At 28.5% G+C, this 15,085-nt stretch overlaps 1 protein-coding gene across 1 annotated transcript in view; it reads left to right on the top strand.

The window, feature by feature from the left end:
- Positions 1-15,085, top strand: part of Setd3 (SET domain containing 3) — a 250,971-nt gene that overhangs the window by 29,519 nt on the left and 206,367 nt on the right. Inside the window, exon 6 of the mRNA XM_075377812.1 lies at positions 2,992-3,050. Coding sequence (XP_075233927.1) covers positions 2,992-3,050 — 59 coding nt within the window. The remainder of the gene's footprint in view (positions 1-2,991; positions 3,051-15,085) is intronic.

The following is a 15,085-nucleotide window of genomic DNA, read 5'->3' as shown; positions in this document are numbered from 1 at the left end:
TGTCTTCCTCTGCAGTGTAAAAAAGTTCACATTCTTCATACCCCTTTATTATCAAATTAAGTAAACTCATTTTAATTCATGGCCCACAAAAACTAGCTTGTCTACAAGAAATGAGGGGACCTCTTCATTTGACATTTTATCAACCCACCAAATTTTCAACATCCTCCTCTAACACAACATTTCAGAAGTTTGTTTGTACACTTTACTCTGTTTTCCTATTGTAAAAAAAAAAGGGAAAAGGAAAAATATTTCTTCAAAGTGTACAGTTGTAGTTTTCTATTGCTTTCAGTTATGCTGTACCCATAAAGTAGGCCAGCTTTAAGTTTATTGATTAGGCCAGATCAAACTTCAATTAGTTGACTCTCAACAGTACTTAAAGGGCTGTTTCCGCCTTTATGCAATTACTTTTTATATAAAAGTCAGGACATATTTTTCTAGTTTTCTTTTCAATGTTTTTTCTTCTTTTTTATACACATATATGTATGTATTGCCATTTTTTATATTAGACTAAATTATGTTAGAGCTGCTGGAAAGTTTAGCTGAAATGTAACAATTTACAATGTAATATTTTTAATTTTTTTATTTTGTATGAATTAAACAGGGACTCATCAACTAGCTCCTCTCTGCATCGAGAAATAAAAAATCCCCGATGTTTTAAATATATTACTTTAAGGGATTACCTATTGAATACACAAGTAGCGTGGATGACAGTCAGTTTGTTTACCTAACGGTTCCACGATTCCCTTATTCCAGCCATACGAGATCATGTGAAAAAGAGAAATATGTGGGCAGTAAAGCATCGTTATTGTTTGACAACTGTTCTGCTCACCTTCCTGCTAAATGCTTAACATAAAGATGGAAAAATTAAGGTTCTTTATGTACTCGTACCTAAAAATACTACGGCATTGATCCAGCCACTCGATTAAGGGCTTATTCGAGCTAATAGGCGTGAGATAATTTCAGATCTACTTTTTACCAATATTGACAAAATAATGATATCTTTATTACTAAAAGAATGATTTAAAAAAAAATACTTTGAACATGGCTTATAATATCGGTTTGGCTTGGAATTCTGTAACAAAATTTTCAATATAGAAATGTTGGAAAAACTGCAATTTATATTTGGATACAGGCAGCAATTTTAACAAAGAAAATCAAGAATCGTTGGACGAGCCGATTTCGACATCTTGTGATTTGATAGAAGTTAAAAAACTTGTCGGAGAGCCCGATCTCACAGGTGAACAATCGGATCGGCGGGTAGAGATGGACAAAGGAGAACCTGTACGTCCTGAAATGACTGACGAAGAAATTATTTAGATTGTCATTAGAAAAAACGATCCCGATTTAACTGAAGGTGCCGACGAAAAAGATGAAGAACAGCCGACACTGAACCTGACTGCACTGGAAGAAGTAATCACTGTAGAGGTTGTAATGGCGTTTTTGGAAGCATCAGACTTCTTCAGCTAGTGTTGATTAAAACTATGCTTTTACAAAATAAGTGGTTGCATAAAACAACAAAAAATCACTAACTTTTTTAAAAATTAATTTTTTACAGAACTTCATGTAAACGTATGTGTAACATACTTTTTCTTTTATTTATGCAAACTATTTTAATAAAACTATATTTAGAATAAAGTTATTTTTCATCTAATACAGTTCTGTATAATGTGCTGTGTTTGATGTTTTTTGTACGACTCATTATTCGAATAAACAAATGAAAAAATTTCTAGCTGCTTTAATACAGTATTGCACATAAATTCACCATGGTTTTTAAATGACGTGCGATAGTTTTAAGGGGTTTGTAACCATAATGTATTCTGTGCTGTACTATGTATGTTTAGGCACAAAGTACATTTTGTAGTACAATACGTTTGAAAATTCCTACCTCCAGTTATACCGTGGTAGGTGATATAATGCAGGTCAGTGAATGTTTCCCTACACCCGCATTGTAACCAGGGCCAATGCAATAAAGATTAAAAAAATAAAGTTTGGTTATTTTCTGAACAGTCCTTGTATATGAATTCAGAAGAATATGGAAAAAGATAAAGAGAAAGAACCTAAACTTAAAGGAGATGTTATGAGTTGCGTTTTCTTGTTGTAGTAATTAATCGTAGGATTGGTTTGCAGCTGTCTTCCTCCTGCAGGCAGTTCTATTGTGTGCTGATCTCTTTGTTGTATGTTTTACATCCAACATGTTTGTCTGATATGCCCTGGTTTGTTCAATATATCGTATCTGGGAGACGATAATGTGGTAGCATCTTTTGGTCAAAAAAAAAAAAATTCAATGTACCTGGTCTAGGTCCTCTCTTGCATTGTTTCCTTCAACTGTACCATCTATCACGGTGTGAAACAAACTGTTATGAGTTGAGTGTTGAGGTGGAAAAGGTTAGAAAAGTTTAATTGTGGAAAAATAGAACAAGATGGCAGTCTACCCTGATCTATTACTCAACTCGAGTATAATATATAAAGGAAGAATATATTCTTTCATTTTTAAATCTAATTAGAAATTTGCAAAATAAATATCGCAAATGGTTTTCATGCATTATGTAAATAGTTTTTCTAACTTGTCTATCCATATCAGTTAATGATGTTATGCAAAAATACCTCTCTTGCAATGTCACTTGGATATAACATCATTTAATAGTACTAAAATTTAGCTCTGCTGTAGCTAAATCTTTTAATTTTCCGGATAATTTTAGATCAGTCTTAGAGATCTATAAAAGGTTTTAAAACTTCAGTACAATTGTTGTTATGTTATTATTAATTTATTACTAAAAAATAAATTTTTTTGCTCATTTAATTATACTTTTAGGACTAGATTGTAATTTTTATTATTTTGGATCGGTCATATACATTTTTTTAAATTCTAGATTGATAATATTCACTTACTTGTTTTAAGATTAAAATTTTTAATTTTATATTTGTATAAAGATTTAATATTATTTTTGTAGAAAATATTTATGGGTGGTATTTTAATGTACATTGTTGCAGAACGTTTCTGATCCTGCTAGTGATGTACTTAGAGATGTTTTCACTTATGAACAATATCGGTGAGTTAAACATTTTTGTATTTTCTTTTTAGATCATTTTTTTTTTAATTTTAGGTATGTAATAATAAAATTCTGATGTTTTACATGGTCTGCTGTTCTCTGAGCATCTGCTAGAGTTAGCTTTATAATTTAAAGAACACCTAGGATACAGAAGGTGGAGGTAATAGGCAGATAAGTTGCTATATTTAAAGGACATATGGTGCTTGGTTAGGTTACTATGTATTTCTAGAGGTTGGTGACTTATTGTGTGTAATTGCATTTGTGTATTTAAAATGACTATAAAAACATTTTTTTTATGATGTTCATATTTGTTGTCACCCTAGCCAAGTGTTGTTAATTATCCAAGTGTTATTTGGTCTTTGTTCGTACAAATTTTATGTTTTGATCTCTATTAGATATTCTATAATTTTGTATTCATGATGTGTGTGACTAATGTTATAATCGTATTCGAAGTAGTTTTATTTTTGCTTTTATATATATCTTGAAAAATTTCTTTTTAACCTCTAAGCTCGTTTTAATCTTCTGGTGCATGTGTTGGTGTAAATCTACTACCAGATGTGAATAATTTCTCTCATGACTATACTGAATGTTTTGGTTGTACCTACTATCAAACTGCCATCATATTTTATTTGTTTGGTTTCAGTTTTGATTTCATAAATTGCATAATTTTTTTGTTTGTTAGTGGTTTTGTTAGTTGATATCAAATGCATTGCCAAGTGAGCGATCATGTAAGCAAACTTTCAGTATTGTAGTAGGTGATCTGCTGCTGCACTTAATTCTTAGATGGCGGCACTGAAATGCTATTTTGAATAAGAAAATAAATAAATAAAATTATAGATATAATCTAGTCAAACTTAACCTATGCTTGCTTCACTCGCTAACCTTGACTAGCAAGCACAGATTAGGTTTGGTTAGATTATATTTATAATTTTGTTTATTTATTTTCTTATTTCAACATAGCGCTTCAGTGGTGCCATCTAAGAATTAACTAACTACAGAGGTAGATCGCCTACTACATTAATACCAAACTTTTTTGTGATTCTTTGAACAATATTTTCATTTGGTTACATAATTTTCTAATAGCAGTTTTTTCACTGTATCTGTTTGTAAGTGGAGAAGAGAAATAACTGCAGTTCAACCCATTGGTGAGTGAAATGGTTTAAATACCTAGTTTATTGTGGTTGACACACTATTCTTGACTGGTATTTATTAGTCATTTTTTTTTTTATAATGCTTATATAAATAAATAGTGTAAATAGTGTATATATAGGTTTGGGAATTAAAAAATTTGATTATTATATGTATATTTTTTCAATCTTTAAATTATGAATTTATGTTTTAAGTTTCATATTTGCATGGCCCATTTATGGTTTTATATTTACATCAATTATTTGTGTATTTTTCAAGTTCATTATACAAATTATTTGTAAGTTCATTAAATTATACTGATTAAATAAATTGTGTTTTATGAAATTAAGTTACAGAATAATTAAACTTATTATGTGAACTTTGATTATTATTTTGATTAATTGTTCACCTTAAATTTGCAGTTTGCCATAAAACTTAGCATTCCATATTTTTTATAAAAATTATTACTAATTAATTCACCCTTTTAAATTTCTATTTTACTTATGGAGTATAATTTAATTATTTGTTAGATTTATTCAGTGATTTTAGGTAGATTTCATAAGAAAGCTACCTATTGTAATGGGCACCATGATTCGACTTTTGGAAAATTTAGACATAGCTTCTTGTTTCACATCCCCCAGACCTCAAAACCATTGTCACCTCAAAAGTTTATTTATACATTTTATATATATTTAACTTTCTTGTGAACATGATAGCTGCTGTAATTTTGTGCCAATCATTTTCAAACTGACACAAAATATAAGACGCAAATTCTTGGTCGAGTCCATTAACGGCCAATACCGAACCATGGGGCTGGAAATCGGGTGGCTTTTTCAAGAAAACAAAATATTGCTATAACCTTTTTATTAAGTAAAATATCAAATTTGTGTAAAGTTCCTACGATTCTTTGGATAAGGGTCTAGAACTTATGTAAATAAAGTTTTTTGATATCACCAACCATTGGCTCAGGGGGTGGAAAAAATGGGGTTTGAAGTAAAAAAAATCATATCTCTCTTTAGACACAGTATTGCATTGTTTTACAAGTGGTTTGTTAGTCCTCTAAACATTACCTAAAACTTTTGTCTGCAAAAAGTTTTGGTATAACCAACTTTTACGGCAAGAAATGACCAAAATGTTACTGGAATTGTAAGATGGGGCTTGTCATACGCTAAACATAGGAAACTTTTTTTACATGCAAACATTGTTGTATTAAGTAAATTTGAAGTTTTTCTTAACTTTAAGGTGGAATTTTTTTTATGCTCTCCTTTTTAGCACTGGTCAAATGGTTTTTTCAAATTTTTTTTAATTTAATGATATTGATTTATTAACTTCTGATTGTAAAAAAGGTTTTACAATAAATAATAATCCAATAATAACAATAAAAAAAAAATATGAAAAAATCAGACGTTATTAGAGAAGTAAAATGTTATGTACTTTTCATTTGAAAAAAGAAAGGAATTTAAGTCGAATTTGAAGTGATGTACCTTCCCTTGTAAGATCCAATTATTTCATTTATTAAAATTTTATTTGGCTATAACTCTGGAACCATTGAAAATAAGTACCACTTATGATATTTCGTTGAAAAGCTCTCAATGAGGGCTTTTTACTGCAGTTAAGAAAAACTCCAAAACCCAAATGTTTTGGATTTTGGGCTTTTTTGCACACTTTTGGTTCAGTCGATTCCAATCCAAAGGGGAGGTGCACAATAAGATGTTATAACAATCCAAAATCCAAAATTTTAACACTCTACGCTTATTGGTTTTTAATTATGCGAGATACATACACATGTACAGACGTCAAGCTGAAAATAGTCAAAATGGATTCAGAAATGGTCAAATGGAAATTTCCGTTGAAATCTTAAACCAAAATTTTTTGCGATCACAATACTTCCTTTACTTCGTAAAGGATGTAAAAATCGAGATTTTTAAATAACAATTAATTATTTTAATTGGTCCCAATTTATTTTTATTGGTAACTGGTCCCTGGTTATTCAATTCACTGCTGTAACAATTCGATTTTGCAGATCTTTAAGAGTAGCAGGCTTAATTGGTAAACCCACCGGGTTGGTGTGGTGGTTAACTCGTTATTGTAAATCAGCTGATTTCAAAGTCGAGAGTTCTAAGGTTCAAATTCTAGCAAAGGCAAGAATAACTTTTTTACGGATTTGAATACTAGATTAGTGGATACTAGATAGCATTCTTTGGTGGTTGGGATTCAATTAACCACACATCTCAGGAATGGTCGACCTGAGACTGTACAAGACTACTCATTTTCATTCATACATATCATCCTCATTCATCCTCCGAAGTAATACCTTACGGTAATTCCGGAGGCTAAACAGAAAAAAAAGATAATAACCCTGAAGTAAAAGGTTGCATATATACATATATATATATATATATATATATATACATTTATTGTTGTTTATATTCTGATGTCGACATATTATGAAATAGAATTATAAACTAATATTCCAGTCTAAAGTAATAAAAAATATTATTATTACATTTGCTATTTAAAAATTAAACAGATAAAACATTTCATTTAATCGAATGTAATAATAATATTAGTAATGCCTATATTATAAAAACAAAATTTATAATAAAATATGAATAATACATGCTTATAATAAATTGTGAGATAAAAAACAAGTTTAAATTTAATATTACATTATAATACAATAGGAATAGGGTAGGACGGCTTACACTTTAATATCAACGCATCAGTTTATATTTAAATGACTTGAAAATAATGATGTGATATTTAATAATTAAAGGTGCGATGTTTACTATAATATAAACAAGGTAATGGTTTTAAATGGACTTTTATTCAAAATCAATAAAAAGATCTTTAATAATTAAAAATAAATCATTCTTATTTTTATGCAAAATATCTACTTTCAAACCGAATGAATTATCCAATTTTAATGGGTTGTAAATGGGTAAAACCCCCAAAATTACAAAACAGTTTATTTCATTATATTTTTGGACAATCTAATGTTTTAGGTAGATTTCATAAGAAAGCTACCTATTGTAATGGGTACCATGATTCGACTTCCGGAAAATTTTGACATATCTTCACGTATGTATATATATATATATATATATTTTTTTTTTCTTATGGACTCGATAACTACCATAATTTTGCGCCAGCACTTTCAAATCTTATCTTAAAAATAACTCGTCAGAAAATCACGGTCAAGTTCATTAACGGTTAAAATTGAACTATGGAAGTAGAAATGGGGGGAGCTTTTTCGAAAAAACAAAATATCGTCGTAACTTTCTTATTAAGTAAAATATTGAATTAGTTTAAAAGTTCCTACAATTTTTTGGATAAGGCCCTAAAACTTATGTAAGTAAAGTTTTTTGATATCACCAACCACTGGCCCAGGGGGTTGAAAAAATGGAGTTTTGAAGACAAAAAAACATTATACCTTCCTTAATAGGCACAGTATCGAATCAGTTTAAAGTGGTCGTTAGTCCTCTAAACTTTACGTAAAACCTTTGTCTGAAACAATTTTTGATATGACCAACCCTTATGGCAAGGGATGATAAAAAGTTTGGTAGAATTGTAAGAAGATGGGCTTGGGCTTGTCGTTTGCTAAACATGTGAAACTTTTTTCACGTGCAACCATTGTTGTATTGAGTGAATTTGAAGTTTTTATTAATTTTAAGGTAGAAATTTTTTTATCCCCTACTTAGCACTGATTAAATCTACCTTCTGGCATGCCGAAAGAGATTTTTTTTTTAAGTTTAGCTTTCTATTTTTTTCATTATTAGTCTGTAGAAATGTTAACTTTTTGACAAAAAATGAAATTATCCAATGATTACTGATAAATAAATAGACTTATTTCAAAAGAAACTAATAAAATTCATAATGTCTGATGAGTAGATAGCAATTGAGTTGGTAACTAAGTTGCACATTATGTTTCAGCCCAAAGTTCTTACTTATGCATGTGATGTAGAACTATATCAAAATTTTGATTCAGTACTATTTTATGCCAGGGGTGCTATTTGATTTATATTTATTTATTTTTATTATATTTACTTTATTAATTTTTTTAATGTGATTAACAACAACACTTCAAAAGCAATGTTGAACTCATGGAGTCAACAAATGGTAGGGTATTTTGGGGCCCATTTTTTGAAGAGGGATTACATAAAGTAGTTTCACAATATGACAAGTTCTCGAATTTTGGAGGCTATGTTGAGAAGTAATGTAAATATGTATGTAACTTTTGTTTATAATAAATTAATTTTACATATCATTTAAAGTTAACATTATTGAATTAATAATTTGAATTATGATCACCTCCAGTATACATTACACAACTATACATAGTAATGAATAATAATATCAACTATGGAGCTTAGATACAATAAATTGCTTATCAGAAATAATTGATTTATAAGAAACAATTGTATGCAATATTTTAATATTGTTTCCAAAAATTGGGTAACCTGATTATGTACATACATCTGTTTACTGTATTCATACTTGATTAAAATATTTATATCTGCTTAATATATTTATATTTGTGTAATGTACACCATGTTGTTACATGCTTAATGTGCACTGGGTGGATTTCTTATAATATTGTTCGTGATGCTTTATGCATTAAGAAGTATCCATTGAATAATCACATGACAGTGGAATTTATGTATAATTATCTAGGGTTGAATTATCTAGATTTATTGTACCTAGCATTGTAAGATCTAGGATTTCTTTAGAAATGTTTTTCGTGAAGCCTTTGTGTTCAGATGTACCCATTGGCCAGAGCATTCACATGCCAATGAGAATTTATGTTTAAATTATCTAAGATAGGGTGAACTTGTAGATTGATTGTACCTAGGATCGTAAGAGCTAAGATTTCTTTGGTAATGTTGTTTGTGAAGCCTTCACGTCCAGATGTACCCATTTTTCAGATAAATCACATGCCAGTGAAAATCTTTAACACGTCGATGAATCGAGCTTTGGAAATCCAACCCCAAGCAAATGATGATTATACCATCTTAGTGCCTCATTGCAACAAAGTAACTTGGGACTCTAACCACAAGCAAATTATGAGTATACCATCTTGTTGCCATAATGCAACTAAATTAGCCTTTGCTTAATAGCCTATATAGCCAGTAGTATATATATATATATATATATATATATATATATATATATATATATCCATTATATTTTGTATGTATGTCTGTAATATGTGTCTGTTTATGTATGTAGTTAATAGTCATCTGTAAATTGTATAAAGTAAGAGCAGCTTGAATATAGTGCATTAGGTATATTGATATGTGTCTAGTTTGTAATAAATTAATTAACAGATTACAATTAATCAAATCATAACATGAGATTACAAGTTATAACATGAAATCATAATATAATGTATTAATAAACAATCTTGAAATATCATTTAAATTATCTGAATATTTATTTGCATAATGGGTGAAGTATTTTCGTTGGTAATCAGGACTAGATCTCCAACCGAAAGATTATGGCTGGGAAAACACAATTTGTTGCGTTGTTGAAGATAATGTAGATAGTTCTTTGACCATCGTTTCCATATGGACTGTATGAACCTTTGGATCAGTTGCTAATGACCTAATCATGTGATTTCTACCTTTTCATAATTGAGTTCAGGTAAAGATGTGAGAGGACATCCAATGAGAAAATGTCCCAGAAAAAGTGGTACTGGATCTCTATGGTCTGTGGAAATAGCAAAAATAGGGCGAGAATTAAGACAAGCCTCAGTCTGTGTCAACACTGTATAAAATTCCTCAAGGTTGAGAATTATTTTTCCTATTACATGATGTATATGCCATTTGACATCTTTGATTGTACTTTCCCATAAACCACCAAAATGATGAGATGAAGGAGGAATAAATGACCAACTAATTCCTTGTGATGTTGAAAAGTTTTGAATATCTGATTTAAATTTGTCTGACATAAAATGTTGATACAAGTTGTACAAAATATTTTTAGCAGAAAGAAAGTTATCGTCGTTATTAGAAAATTTTTTAGTAGGTATACCTCTACATGAAAATCATTCTTTTGAAGGTGGAAATAAATGATTGTGAAGTCAAGTCAGAAACTAATTCTAAATGAATAGCCTTAGTGGCTAAACATATAAAAAGCTCTATGTAAGCCTTACTCAGTGTTTTAGATCTCTGCCCGCCATGATGAATTATATATAATTGGGCCACTATAATCTACTGCACAAGAAGAGAATGTTCAGGTAGGAGTCACTCTGTCAGGTGGTAATTGACCAAGTTATTGAGATTGAGTTTTTGCATCAAATCTAAAACAAGTTAAACACTTATGAATGATTGATGAAATGATTCTTTTTGCATTAATTATCCAGTGTCTCTGTCACATTATATGATGTGTTAATTGTACACCAGAATGTAAGAGTCTTAAGTGCTCAAAGTTGATAATTAATTTCTTTATGTATGCACCCAGATGTTACACGATAGGATGTTTAACGTGACATTGTAGGAGAGAATGTTGAAGTATGCCTCCTTCACAGATTAGATCTAAATCATCCAAAAATGGATCTTGTAAACTAAGCTTACTTTGCTTATCACTGACCTGATTGTTCTTATGATTATTTATCTCTTTATTGAAATACATGGACTGTGATTGACGTATAAAAAGTAAAGAGTATGGTCTAATTCTTTAATGAATAGAGTACGAAAGTTATATTTTGATTTAATGTTATGAATGAATCTGAGATAGAATTTAAATGTTCATAATAAGGCATGTAACGATGAAAATCTTTGTGTGTAATCACATACAATATTAGATATACATGAATTTAACATAGTCTTTCACCTTTCTAATAAGCATTCAGGATTTAAATTATCATTGAACATAATATTACGATCCATTGGCCAATGAGAAAAAAATTTTAATAGCCAAAGAGGACCATGCCACGACAGTGAAATATCAAGTAATTTACTTGATGAGCAACCTCTAGACAACACGTCTGCTTGATTATCATAGAATTTGATGTAATGCGAATTAGTAATTGAAGTACTTTGTTGAATTTCAGAAACTCTACTATAAATACTTTTCTAATTCAAAGAATGTCCATGGATCCAACAAAGTCAATGGTGGAATCAGAGTATAAGTGTATCTCGTCAAAGTGTATTTTTAATGCAGATACCTTTACGAATAAACATGAAACTAGTAAACAATCATGGACTTCAAGTCTGGGTAATTTTATTTATTTTAAGGGGGCTAATTTTGATTTAGAACATAGTAAATTAGATGTAATTACATGGTTGGAGTATAAAGTGCATATATAAAAGCAGCAACCGTAGCCCTTAATGAGGCATCAGAAAATCCATGCAATTGAATAGAATGAATTTTACTATCATTATTAAACTTAATGGATCTACTTATCTTAAATCACTCAATTAAATGTAATTGATTATACAGTGAGAGCCATTGTATTATTTATTAATGGTTTGGGTAATATTCAGTCAATTTTGAGTTGCCATAATAATTGCATAAACTTTTTGTATGAAACATAATAGTGCCATTGATTCCTAGAGGATCATAGATACCTGCTATGATGGAAAGAATATTCCTTTTAGTATAAATTTTAGAATTATTAGAATGAGTGATTTGGAAATTTAGTGTATCTGACTTGTTCCATAGAACTCCTGGAGTATTTATGTTGTGTTCTTGATTAGATGGTATGGGTGAATTATGATTAGACATAGAAATACTGCAGTTATTAGAATATCATGTGTTACGTGAAAAACCATACTGTTGTAATAATTTGGAGATATAGTTCTTTAGGTTATCTGAACTGGTAATGAGATCATCTATGTAGAAATCATTCTTAATAGCCTGAGAAGCTTGTGGAGAATTATTTTCATTTCCAATTGATATTTGAATGAAACATCATGTGGCTAAATTTTGTGCACATGAGGTTCCGTAAGTTACGATTTATGGTGCGTAATGTTTTATTTCTTGTTTTGGAGAATTACGCCAGAGAGTCTGCTGTAAATTAGAATAACTGGAATTAACTAGTACCTGTTTATACATTCATAATTATATCATTATCTCTGATGTAAAAAAATATAGTACTCGTACATTAAAGATATGATTTTATATTATCAATATTTGTATTATTATATTTAAATTATTGATAAATAGAAAAAAAAATTAATTTCTTGAGTTCAGCTTAAAGTATAACTGTATGTTTGACTAAATTTTAAAGTGCGCAGATACAGACCTCTCCTGCTCCGTAAAGATTATAATCAAGTAGTATGGATTTTTGTAGTTAATAAAAGTTCTTTGTTACAAATATATTATTTATTGTAAAAAAACTTAATATACATTAAAAAATACACTTACATATCAATTATTAACACTATACATAATTTTATTACTTCTATAATAATATTTATACAAAATTAATTGTTTTATTAAAACAATGATAAATTTATAAATAAATAATTTTTTTGATAAATTTAATAATACTAATCCTAAAAATATAAAATTAAATATAAATTAATTTCTACATTTTAGGTATAAGGTTCATTTTATTCATTTACTTTAATATTGCACATATTTTCTATGATATATAAATTTATGTAGTTTAAACTAAGCAACAGGTTAATTTCATTTAAATATTTTTATTTCTGAATAGTATTTTCAGTTTTATTTAGATGAATTATGTATTCTCTGGAGTATCTGAATATACAGAGTGAAATTTCTTTAAAATCATACTAACTATATTTTTTTAGTAATTGGAATAAAGCACTTATATTTTTTTAGTAATTGGAATACTTAACAGTTGTTAATTCTGCTCATATTAAATGTATGTAACCAATCATTAACTATGCTCTCTCTACATTGTATCTAAATTATGAAATTAATATAAAATTTTGATCTCCAACTTATATTAAAAATCGTCTAGAAGAAATAATTTTATTGAACATCTCGACTAATTTTGGTTTAATTGTGAACTTTGTAGAGTTTACCATAATTTAAATGTAGCTGATGATCATTCTCTGACTCAAATTGATCAATGCTGAGTCATCCTATTAACTTGAATTCTATTTATCAAATTAGCATGGTATCTAGATACAATGAATAATAATCTATACTTGAATTTGTTATATAGAAATTCAGAGCCTCAAAATAGTTGATGTAGCTATATCTAGTCAGGTAGCTCTTTGTTAATTAGAACCCAGCAACAATAATACTTGTGTGGCTAGGGTTTAGTCTGTAAATATTCTATACAGAAGTTATGCATCTACTGAATCAATCACCAAGCTACCATGACAGTGACTGATTAACTCAGGTTGTACCTTATGATATTGAAAAATCCCCTAACGCTTACAAGGATCAAAATTGTAAATTCCAGTTTAAAAATAACAAAATTAGTAAATACTACTACTGATTAGCCCATAATCAAAAAAAATTTGTTTATTTTTAATTACAAATTGGATAGTCTTTTGACCGATTAGATATATTTTTTTAAACTACAGATCTGTTCAGCAAACTATCAGTGTCACAAAAAAAAAAAAAAACAAATAAATGTGATACGGAAGTTTTCTGACCCTATATATATATATATATAATAAAGATGTTTTTCCAAGTTTTTGTTGACGTTTTTTAATATTTTTGTCTATTCATTAAAAATATTGCAAAGAGAAAACGTTTAAAAATTATTTACAAAAAAATAAAAATTTACCTTAGATTTGTATTTCAATTGTTAAACAGTCATCATCAGTATGTAAAGGGATGTTAGTAGAAGTAAATATAAATGCAAAAGCAGTATATTTAAAACAAGTATTTAATACTAAAGAAATATTAAGGATTACAATAATAAATAAAATCACTCAATGAAAGAGAGTTTAAGTATGAGTATAAGAGGTATGCATTTGAAGTAAGTAACTTTTCATCTTCAATTTTGGCAGTATAAAATTATATTTCATCATTTTACAGTTAATAGGTGTTCATATATATATATATATATATATATATATACTTTTTAGTATAGATAGAAATGTTCTTCTTGTAGTGTTATGCAGTTTATTTTATCTATGTTAATTTTTTATTTTTAATATTTTTCTAATATTTATTACATTTTTTTGCAGTTAGACCAGCATCACACAAATATCATTTCTTCTGGTTTCTTTTTCTATTCTCCTGTATTTTTTCTGCTTGTTTGCTGTTTCTCTCTTTCATGATTTCTCACTTTGATACAATTATTTTCCTTTCTCATCTTTTCAAACTGAACTTCCTGTATTTTTTGTCTAAATAATTTTAAATCTTTCATTTTCTGTTCTTGGATCCCTAGCTTCTGTAATTCTTTCTTCATTTATTTGGGTACCCATTTTTGCTCTTTTGTTCCCAGTGCTTTGAACATTTGTTCATATAGTCTCTGTTTGTCCATTCTGTACACATGGCTCAAGAATCTTGGTCTCCTTTTTTTTTTAATATCCTCTATTTCTTCTGACAGTTCTTGATTAGATTACAGTCTGTAATCTTCTGTTGTTTTCTTAGGGCCTAAGGTGGACTGTTCTCAGTGTTTTTCTTTCTGTTTTCTTTAATTGGTTCCAGATTGGTAAGGAATATTTATTTTTAATTTATATTTACTTTTACCAGTTCCCCTGAATCTACTGTACTGATAATGATTATTTAGTAATCAAGATGTAAAACTAATATTAAATTTTTATTTATTTATAATGGTGTTTGAAAGTTGTCTCTTTAATATAAATAGTTATTTTTAATAACCATTTAATAAAACTTTAAATTTGTATTCCTTTAATATTTTTAATTTATATATATATATAATAAAAGGTTTTATATTAAAATTATTTTTAAATGTATAAAATATTTATAAATTAAATAAGTTATGTATAGAAAGAAAAACATAACAA

Source organism: Lycorma delicatula, chromosome 10 (assembly GCF_047948215.1).
Source record: "Lycorma delicatula isolate Av1 chromosome 10, ASM4794821v1, whole genome shotgun sequence".
In the NCBI taxonomy this organism is placed as follows: Eukaryota; Metazoa; Arthropoda; class Insecta; order Hemiptera; family Fulgoridae; genus Lycorma; species Lycorma delicatula.
Note: the sequence above shows the minus strand (reverse complement) of the source record. Positions and strands in the feature narration are given on the sequence as shown.